This window comes from Macaca nemestrina, chromosome 15, assembly GCF_043159975.1.
Source record: "Macaca nemestrina isolate mMacNem1 chromosome 15, mMacNem.hap1, whole genome shotgun sequence".
In the NCBI taxonomy this organism is placed as follows: Eukaryota; Metazoa; Chordata; class Mammalia; order Primates; family Cercopithecidae; genus Macaca; species Macaca nemestrina.
In genome coordinates this window covers 112,963,761-112,973,990 of record NC_092139.1, presented here as the reverse complement: position 1 = coordinate 112,973,990, position 10,230 = coordinate 112,963,761, and the positions used below count along the sequence as shown (strand labels likewise).

The following is a 10,230-nucleotide window of genomic DNA, read 5'->3' as shown; positions in this document are numbered from 1 at the left end:
TGAGACTCCGTCTAGAACAAAAACAAAACCCAAAAATACCCAGTACAATCCTGCAACTAATTTAGGGGGGTTATAGGGGGATACAGAGACCTCGGCATAGCACTGAGTGTTATTAAGAAGTGCTGTCTTCTCCCTTCTCCATGCTCTCCCTCCAAGTGAGCAATGAGTTGTTAATTTTTCTTCTTTCTTTTTATTTATTTATTTTTTAGACGGAATCTCACTCTGTCGCCCCAGGCTGGAGTGCAATGGCGCCATCTTGGCTCACTGCAACCTCTGCCTTCCAGGTTCAGGCGATTCCCGTGCTTCAGCCTCCCAAGCAGCTGGGATTACAAGCACCCACCACCACACCTGGATAATTTTTGTATTTTTAGTAGTGACAGGGTTTCACCATGTTGGCCGGTCTGGTCTTGAACTCCTGACCTCAGGTGATCCGCTCCCCCTCAGCCTCCCAAGGAGCTGGGATTCCAGGCGTGAGTCACTGCACCCAGCCTAATTTTTCTTCCTTCATCAACAGTTACCTTCCATGTATAGGCCCCATGTGGGCTGGAGGACAGAGCCATTTCCAGGCACTTGTTGGCCTGAGTCACTCCAGCTTTTAGAGGCTCAGCCTATATCATCTCCAACATGAATGCACCCTTATCAAAATGTTTCCCCTAAAAAATTCTGAAAAGATTTCTATAATTTTGCCTTTGAATTTTCTTGGCTACATGACTCTGCCTTTGCTAATCTTGGAGAAGATACATAACCCCTCTATGCCTCGGTTTCCTCATGCATAAAACAGGAATAATGATGGCTCTTTAGTCATAGAATCCAGTGTGTTGACATATGTAAATTCATATAACACCACGCCCAGCAGAGGTAAGTCCTGAATCCATGTTTGCCAAATAAACTAAAATACCAGTAACTTTCAGTCTCTGATTTCTCACCGACCATCTGGCACTCTCAGAATTCTTGCTACATGAGAAAATCTAACCCACAAAGAGTTTTCAAATGTGGTAAGACTTTTATAAATACCAAGTCGAAAAGATGGCATAACCTTCCATCTTCTAGGTATTTAATGAAACGTCTATTAATTTTAATTTTGCCGTTTTATTTTTGCATTTTGCAGTAGTACACAATGTTAATTATTAACACAATGTTCATCGCCCCTCAAAATTCTGTGAACTCCAGCCCTATGAGTCTAACCAATAACACAGCGTCAGCAGGGGCAGAGGGCACACGGATGCCTCCAAGGCGGCTGATTCTGAGATGACCAAATAGAGACCGTGACCAGATCTATTGCCCAGTCCCACCTGGCTCTGCACACCAAAGCTGTGGGGGCGGGGAGGATGCGACAGACCTGTGTTAGCAGAGGTCAGAAGGTTCTGTCCAGAGAGAGGTGGGTCGGGTTCACCTGGATCACAGCCATGACCAGGCAGGAGGCAGAGGGTGCCAAGGCTGTGTGTTCATGGACAAGGGGAACAGCTTCTGAGCTGGAGCCTCAGGGGACAGGAAAAGGGGAACAGGCTCTCCAGCTCTCCCTGCCCTGGCCCACCCTACCTGTTCTCGCATGATGTCAGGGCTGGAAAGGCCCAAGGGGACATCTAGGTTAGCCTCCTTCTCATTGACAGATGGAGGATCGAGGGCTTTAGAGCAGAAGGGATCTGTCTGCTTCAGGCTATGCTGGTCTCAAGTGCCCCGATGATCCAGTTTCTCTCCTTGTGACATCCCTGCCCTGGAGCACCCTGCATCTCCACTCCACTTCCCAGCAATGAAGCTGTCCTGCATTGCATGACATAGGCTTTCTCCCTTCAAAACAGTATTCCAGGGCTGGGTGCGGTGGCTCACGCCTGTAATTAATCTCAGCACTTTGGGAGAGGGAGGCAGGTGTATCACTTGAGGTCAGGAGTTCGAGACCAGCCAGTCCAACATGTTGAAATCCCGTCTCTACTAAAAACACACAAAAAATTAGCTGAGTGGGATGGCACACATCTGTAATCCCAGCTACTTGGGAGACTGAGACAGGAGAATCGCTTGAACCCGGGAGGCGGAGGTTGCAGCGAGCCAAGATTGCGCCATTGCCCTCCAGCCTGGGCAACAAGAGCGAAACTCTGTCTCAAAAAACAAAACAGAACAAAAGAAAAGAAAAAACTGACAGCATTCTAGGGCTGGACCCCTGTAATCAATCCCAGCACTTTGGAAGATGGAGATAGACAGATCGCTTGAGGTCAGGAGTTCAAGACCAGCCTGGGTAACATGGCAGAACCTGATCTCTATAAAAATACAAAAAAAAAAAAAAAAAAAAAAAAAAAAATTAGCCAGGCATGGTGTCACATGCCTGTACTCCCAGCTACTTGGGAGGCTGAGGCAGGGGGATAAGCCGAGCCAGGGAGATGGAGGATGTGGTGAGCTGTGATCACGTCACTGCACTCCAGCCTGGGTGACACAGTGAGACCCTGTTTCAAAACAACAACAACAACAACTTAGCATTCCACAGTCTGCTCTCCAGTGGACCTTCCCACCTTAAACCAGAAAAGGGATGAGTTAATACCAGAGTGTGCACTGATATCTCTGCCTTCGTGGCTACAGGAGGGTTGGAATCCTGGCTCAGTTCTGATTTGTTGTGTGATTTATTTTATTTTATTTTATTTTATTTTATTTTTTAGACACCCGTTTGAAGTGCAGCGGTATGATTTCAGCTCACTGCAGCCTCTGCCTCCTGGGTTCAAGTGTTTCTTCTGTCTCAGCCTCCTGAGTAACTGGGATTACAGGTGCCCACTACCACGTTTAACTAACCTTTTTGTATTTTTAGTAGAGACAGCGTTTCGTCGTGTTGGCCAGGCTGGTCTCAAACTCCTGACCTCAGGTGATCCACCCGCCTCGGCCTCCTAAAGTGCTGGGATTACAGGCATGAGCCACCGCGCCCAGCCCAGAGACGGGGTTTCACCATGCTGGTCAGGCTGGTCTTGAATCCCTGATCTCAGGTGATCTGCCTGCCTCAGACCCCAAGGGCTGGAATTACAGGCATGTGCCACCCCGCCCCGGCCTGCTGTGTGATTTTGAGCATGACTCAACCTCTCGGGGTTTTGCTTGCCTCCCCTAACACATGAAGAAAAAACACTGGCTGCCTTCTGGGGCTCAGGGGTTCTAGTTGTCCACATCCGTGAAGCTCCGGGCATACGGCAGGGCCTCAGGAAATAGTAGTATGTATCTCCCGACCCCCAGTCCCATCAGGTGCTTCCTCTTTCAAAGTGTCTTCTGAATCTTTTATTCTCACCAAGGTGTCATGCCTAATAATAATTTTAAGGCTACTCCCTCCAGGGGAATTTTAGGAGGGATCTGTTAAAAAACAAAACAAAACAAAACAAAACAAAACCAGAGTGCTCATGGTAGAATTTCTGACAACAGCTGAGAGTGAGAAAATATTTTGTGTGGAGTTAGGTTAGGTGGGGGTGTTGGGGTAGTGCAATGGTGCAGAAAGGAGGAAGGGAGGCAACTGAACCTTTTCAAGTGGTGCCTCTATCTTTGTAGCAGGTGAGAGAAGGCCCGTGTTGGAGGGGCTGCTGCAGTCTAGGCCTGGGGATGGCTGGGTTTCATGTTTTCCAGATGCGAAGCAGGGATTCCCAGCAAAGGAGAACCATAAGTCACGGGGAAAAGTCTGGCCGGAAGCTGCTGACACACATACTCACAGGACCACGGCAAGTATGTTAAGATTTCCAGGGGTGGATGGGAGAGCCCTGGAATGTGGCCCTCGGAACACGAGCTCATGGACCTGAGATTGGAGCTGTTTATACCTAACGTGACTGGGAATTGGTCACGTTAGGTATAAATTAGATGAACAACTGGAGTTTAATAACAGTCTTGCAGAACGTTAAGGCCAGGAGCAATCTCAGAGATCAGCCAGTCCCACCACCTCCTATACAGACCATGACGTGAACTGAGGCCTGGACAGAAGACAGTGGTGGCCAGGGCCTCGAAGCTGAACTGGCAAGTCTCTGGGCCTGTCAGTCACTTAGGAGAAGAGTTCTAAAGAAGCTTTTGTGGCAGAGCACGGCGGCTCACACTTATAATCCCAGCACTTTGGGAGACCCAGGCAGGCATATCACTTGAGGCTAGGAGTTAAAGACCAGCCTCAACATGGTGAAACCCCATCTTTCAACTTGGTGAAACCCCATCTCCACTAAAAATACAAAAATTAGCCCGACGTCATGGTGGGCACCTGTAATCCCAGCTACTTGGGAGGCTGAGGAAGGAGACTCGCTTGAGCCTGGGAGGTGGAGGTTGCAGTAAGCTGAAATTGCATCACTGCACTCCAGCCTGGGTAACAGAGCAAGACTCTAAAAAAAAAAAAAAAAAAAGCTTTTGTTCTTAACACTGTCTGGCTCTTTGAAAAAGATCAGCCCCGAGCATTTGGAGATATAAAAGGTGTGCTATCGAACACTGCTGTTACAATAGTGTAGAGGAATGGCATTAGGCAAACCCCAGACAGGAACACTGAAAAATGAAGCAACTGACCTATTAAAGCCATTGAATTGTGGTTGTTTTTCCTTTCTGCTAACCTTTGCTTGATTGTTGTTATAAGTGTTTGCAAAATAACCCTCAGGGATAGAAGCGCTTAGGTGGAGAGCTGGCACAATGCCCCTCACCTCAGGTTTGCCCATGTATTGGTATCGCTGCTGTAATAGTTACCACAATGGTATTGCCTTAACGCACCTCCAGTTCTGTAGGTTAGAAGTCCAACCGGGGTCTCGCTGAGCTAAAGTCAAAGTGCAGGCAGGGCTGTGTTGTGTCTGGAGGCATCTATAGGAGAATCTGTTTCCTTGCCTCTTCCAGCTTCCAGAAGTTGCCTGCATGCCTTGTCTTATGGTCCCTTCCTCCCCCTTCAGTGACAGCGACATTGCATTTACCTGACCGTTCTTGTGTTGTCACATCTCTTTTTGACCACAGCCAGGAAATGCTCCCCGATTTTAAGAATTTTTTTTTCTTTTTTTTTGAGACGGAGTTTTGCTCTTGTTGCCCAGGCTGGAGTGCAATGGCGCGATCTCGGCTCACCGCAACCTCTGCCCCCTGGGTTCAGGCGATTCTCCTGCCTCAGCCTCCCAAGTAGCATTACAGTCATGCACCACCATGCCCAGCTAATTTTGTATTTTTTTTAGTAGCGATGGGGTTTCTCTATGTTGGTCAGGCTAGTCCCGAACTCCCGACCTCAGGTGATCCACCCGCCCTGGCCTCCCAAAGTGCTGGGATTACAGGCGTGAGCCACCATGCCTGGCCTTTTAAGAATTTATGTGATGAGATTGGGCCCACTTGGATAACTCAGGATGATCTCCTTATCTCAATGTCTGTACTCTTAGGCCCCCTGTGGCAGCTCACGCCTGTAATCCCGGCACTTTGGGAGGCCGAAGTAGGCGGATCACTTGAGGTCAGGAGTTCGAAACCAGCCTGGCCAACATGGTGAAACCCCCTCTCTACCAAAGTACAAAAAATAGCCGGGTGTGGTGGTGCGCACCGATAGTCCCAGCTACTCAGGAGGCTGAGGTGGGAGGATGGCTTGAGCTGGGGAGTTGGAGGTTGCAGTGATACGAAATTAGCTGGGCGTGGTGGCGCATACCTGTAATCCCAGCTACTTGGGAGGCTGAGGCAAGAGAATCGCTTGAACCCAGGAAGTGGAGGTTGCAGTGAGCCGAGATCGCACCATTGTACACCAGCCTGGGCAACAAGAGCGAAACTCTGTCTCAAAAAATTTTTGTATGTGTGTGTATAGGTAATACCTAGAGTATTATTGAAACACAGGAAGGAGCCCAAGCAATGTTTGTTTATTCATTCAACAGATGTTTTTCTGGCACCAGTCCTGGGCTGGGTGCCAGGGAAGTGGAATGAATTGGTTCAATGCTGGTCGTATGACACAGAATCCATGGAGGCAACTATGTGCAGGAGGGTGGGGTGAAGCAAATAAGAACCCAATGCATTGGCCAAGCCAAACCAGGCAATGTGGGCCCCAAAGGCAACTATAGTTATGGAGCAGAAAGGATTTCAGGCCAAGGGAACACTGTGGGCAAAGGCATGGCAGTGGGAACAGGCAGGGGGTGCTCTGGGGTCTGGGGAGACAAAGAGGGATGTGACTGTTGGACTTGACGGCTTTCGAGGGCGCACTCATGCTGTCTGATCCACCATCCCCAGTTCTCACATCCACCAGCCCAAACCCCAGCTCTCCAGACGCAGAACCAGAAGCCTCAGCCCTCATGCCAGTGTCCTCATTTTACAGACAGGGATGCAGGCCCACTGGAGAAGAGAAATACACCCGAGGCTGGTCACGTACTTCATTCATTCCCTCACTGCTCACCTTTCTACAGAGCCCTCCTGGACCTGGCACTGGGGACACAGAGGGGTCAGACGTGGCTCTGCTCTGAAGAGTTCAGGGACCAGTGGCACAAAACTGGGGCAGAGGCCTGAAGCAGGATCCAGATCCCATTTCCCTTCCGGGGCTCTGCCCAACGCCACGGCTCCTTCCTGCCGTGCCTCCCAGGAAGACCCCTGTGTTCCTGTCAGACCTCTCTGTCATTCTTCTTTTGTGCAGCCTCCATTTTTTTTTCTTCCTTCCTTCCTTCTTTTTTTTTTGAGACAGGGTCTTGCTCTGTCTCCCAGCCTAGAGTGCAGTGGCAGGATCTTGGCTCACTGCAGCCTCCACCTCCCGGGTTCAAGCAATTCTCCTGCCTCAGCCTCCAGAGTAGCTGGGATTACAGATGTGTGCCACCACGTCCGGTTAATTTTTGTATTTTTAGTAAAGATGGGGTTTCACCATTTTAGCCAGGCTGTTCTGTAACTCAGGCAGTTCGCCTACCTCAGCCTCCCAAAGTGCTGGGATTACAGGCATGAGCCACTGTGCCCTGCCTGCAGCCTGTATTTATTTATTGGGTGTCTCATGTGTGCCAGGCAATGCCCAGGGTACTGGGATTACAGCCGTGTAGTAGATAGGCCCCTCCCTCGGTGGAGAAGACAATAAGCAGAACCCACAGGTATCCAATGTGTCGGGAGGAGGCAAGTGTCACCCTGTGAAGGAGAAACAGACTGAGGGAAGAGAGAGGGAGGGAAGGCGGTCAGGGGAGATTCTTTGAGGAGGTGACACTCCGGCCGCAAAGGAAATGAGGAAGCAAGTTACACAGGAATGGGGAGAAGAGGACTCTAGACAGAGGGAAGGGGGGCCTTGATGGGTCTGGGGGTCTGCACAGAGGCTGTGAATGTGCGAAGCGGCGTAGATTTAGCTTTGGGGAGACCTGGAAATCAATGCTGGTCTCTCCATCTCCCCTGTTCTTGGAAATGGACCACCAGGCATGAGGTTTGGGGAGGCCACTGGCTGCTTCTCCAGGGTCTTCCTGTATCAGTCACAACCAGCACACGGAGGGATGCTGGCCAGACCTGGCTTCATCAGGGTGACACGCCCAGCTAACCTCATACCTCCCACTTCATCAACACTCCCCCATGTTGGGGAGGCAAGGCAGGGAAAGGTCCCCCATGGTGCAGCCGAGGAAGTGGAGGCGCAACACTGCACTGTGCCAGGTGCAGAGGAAGGGGGCTGGAAGGGCTTTGCCACGGTGTCCCCCAGGAGACCACCTTCTGGGGGCAGGTGACCTCTTGAGGGGTTCTGCGGAAGAAATTCCCAGCAGAAACCAGGTGGGAAGTTCCCAGAAGTCAGTAGAGGGGACTCGGTGGAGGTGGCAACGCACAGGGCGGGTGACAAAGTACACATCCCGTGGGGCAGCAGCGGGGGAGGGGACAGGGGCCCTGAAGGGGCGGCGGAAGGGGCTCAGAGGCGTGATCCTGCTGGCGGGGCGTTTAGGACCGTGTGTGGAGGCGGGACCCCGCGAGCGGTTTGAAGGAGGGAGTCGCGAGCATACGAAGATCGGCGGAGACCGGCCGTTGGAAGTGGGCGGGGCCAGGGAGGACGGGGGGCGGGGCCAGGGAGCCGGGGGCGGGTTCGTGCCGTTCAGAGGCGGGGCGGGAGGGGACAGGGGCGGGGCTGGGGCGGGGCTGAGGCGGGGCCAGGTCGGGGCCGGGCCGGGGCGGGGCGAGCGGAGCCGGGGGCGCGCGGGCGGCGGCGGCGCGGAGGTTCGCTCGCCGGTGTTGGGCTTGGCGAGTGGCGGCGGCGACGGCGACGCGCACAGAGGCGGATTGTGGCTTCCCTGGTGCTCGTGGCGGGTTGCGCCGGGGCGGGGGCGGCGGGGCGCGCCGGGGGCCCCTGCGGGCGCGGCGCAGGCGATGAACCGGGGCCCGGCATGGCCTCCGCGCGGCCGCCGGGCCGGGCCTGCGCCTCGGCGTCCGCGCCCGCGGGGCTCCGGGCCGGGCCGCCCGCCCTCCCCGCCGCCCCCGAGCCTGCGGGCGGCGCCGAGGCCGAGGAGCGCTCGCTGCAGCACATGCTCCGTGCCATAGCGGAGGAGCGCGGCCGCCTTAGCCTGCGCCGCGAGGTCTGCGGCCTCGGTGAGTGGGGCCTGGGGGCGAGGTCGGGCCGGGGGAGGTGAGCGTCTCCGGGGCCGCCTCTGCGCGTCCGTGTCTCTGTGCGCCCCGCGCGTCTCTGTCTCTGCGCGGGTGTCGTGGTCTCTGGGTCTACCCGGGTGCCCTGTCTTCCCCCATGCGCCCCCCGCCCTGCGTCTGGGTCTGTCTCTGCTTTCTGTCGGACCAGCGCCCCGCACCCCTGTGCCCGGGTCTCATTCGGCGTTTCCCCCTGTCAGTCCGTCCGGGTGTCTCTGTCATCTCCCTCCTTCCTCTTCGTGCCTCTGCGGGTCTTCTTCCTTCTCCAGGAAGCCCGCCCCGGGCCTTCAGCACGGCGGAAGGGAGTGTGGGCGTGGGATCTGGGTACACCCGTAGCCCAGCGCTGCAGGGCCGGGCCCTCGTGGGCTCTGGGTGGACCTCCCTGCGAACGTGCCCTGGCCACTGTCTCCTGCTTCCCGAAGCCTTTGTCTTTCCGCACCCGCCGGCCCCTCTCATCCCTTAGCTGTATCCAAGGACCTGTTGGGCAGTGGCCCCCCGAACCCGCCCGCTTGGCTGAGGGGCAAGGCCTGCTGCCTCTCGGTGTGATTCTGGGCTTAAGTCATGGATCTGCTGGGGGGCGTGGGGTGGGGGTGCCTCGTATTGTTTGGAAGGGCCTGGGACTGCAGGTGTGGGTGGGGTCTCCCAGCCAGTGAGGTAATCCATTACTGATAGATCGTGCCCAGACTCAAGCCCAGGAGAAGCCCCCTCTTTTGTCGTCTCAGGTTCGTCATTTTCTCCATGGAAAAGACCCCTCCCTCCTCCGTGCTGGGAATGACTTCATACCACATTGTCAGCCACCCCCCACCCCACCCCCAGGCTAGGCTGGGGATTTCTGAGGGGGTGACAGCACTGCTGAGTAGGGAATGTCAGCCTTCCAGATTCACCCCGTGGCCCCTTCATTCACCGTTGGGGAAACTGAGTCCCAGAGAACAAATGCATCCCCCTAAGGTCACACAGCCTCCGGGACATGGCAGTCCCAGGCATTCAGAGCCCCTCAGCAGGCCACACCCTGGAGGCTGGAGTGGGGAGAGGAAGTAAATTTGAATCCCTTTTGTAGGAGGCAGGCTTAGCATGAGAGGCTTCCCAGTGAGCAGGCCCCAGCCTAGCCTGCCTAGGGGGAGCTTTCCTTATGGAGGGGTGGGGGTGGGGGGTGCTTATGAAGTGAAACGGACAAGAAGAACTTCAATGGTTGACAAGGTTTCAGTGGTTTCTTTCTGAAAGGTGTCAAGATTTACTTATGAGCAGAAATTGGAGCACTCTCATTAATTCATTCTGCAAACATTCATTGAGCACCTACTGTGTGCCACCCTGGCAGGCCCACCTGTCACCTGGCACCGAATATCTGAGCTGGGATGCGTCTGAGGGACCATCTGCTGCAGGCCACTTGGCCCTGTTTGCTCAGCAGCTGCAAGCAGTCCCTCCCCACTCCCCTGTCCACACACACCTACTGTCCTCTGACCACCTTTACTTGTGAGCACCTTCTCTCCTCTTGTAGACAGCCCCTCCCTCAAGGAGGCTGCAGGGCCATTCCCAGAACAGTGAACGGTGAAAATGGCACCTAGCATTTACTGAGCGCTTACTATGTGCCGGGTGCTTTCCTCATGCTGCAAATTTAATCCTGATACAATATTGACTTTGCCAGGGAGCAGTATTATCTCCATATCAGCAATGAAGAGTCTGAGGGCTCCTCTCCCGGCCTCCAGGCCTCCCACACGTGCGAGGTCT

The 10,230-nt window shown here is 54.1% G+C and overlaps 1 protein-coding gene across 1 annotated transcript in view; it reads left to right on the top strand.

Moving 5' to 3' along the window:
- The first annotated feature begins 8,129 nt into the window (after positions 1-8,129).
- Positions 8,130-10,230, top strand: part of LOC105464290 (KIAA0930 ortholog) — a 44,610-nt gene continuing 42,509 nt past the window's right edge. Inside the window, exon 1 of the mRNA XM_011712031.2 lies at positions 8,130-8,454. Within this exon, the coding sequence (XP_011710333.2) occupies positions 8,253-8,454 (202 nt within the window). The 5' untranslated portion in view covers positions 8,130-8,252. The remainder of the gene's footprint in view (positions 8,455-10,230) is intronic.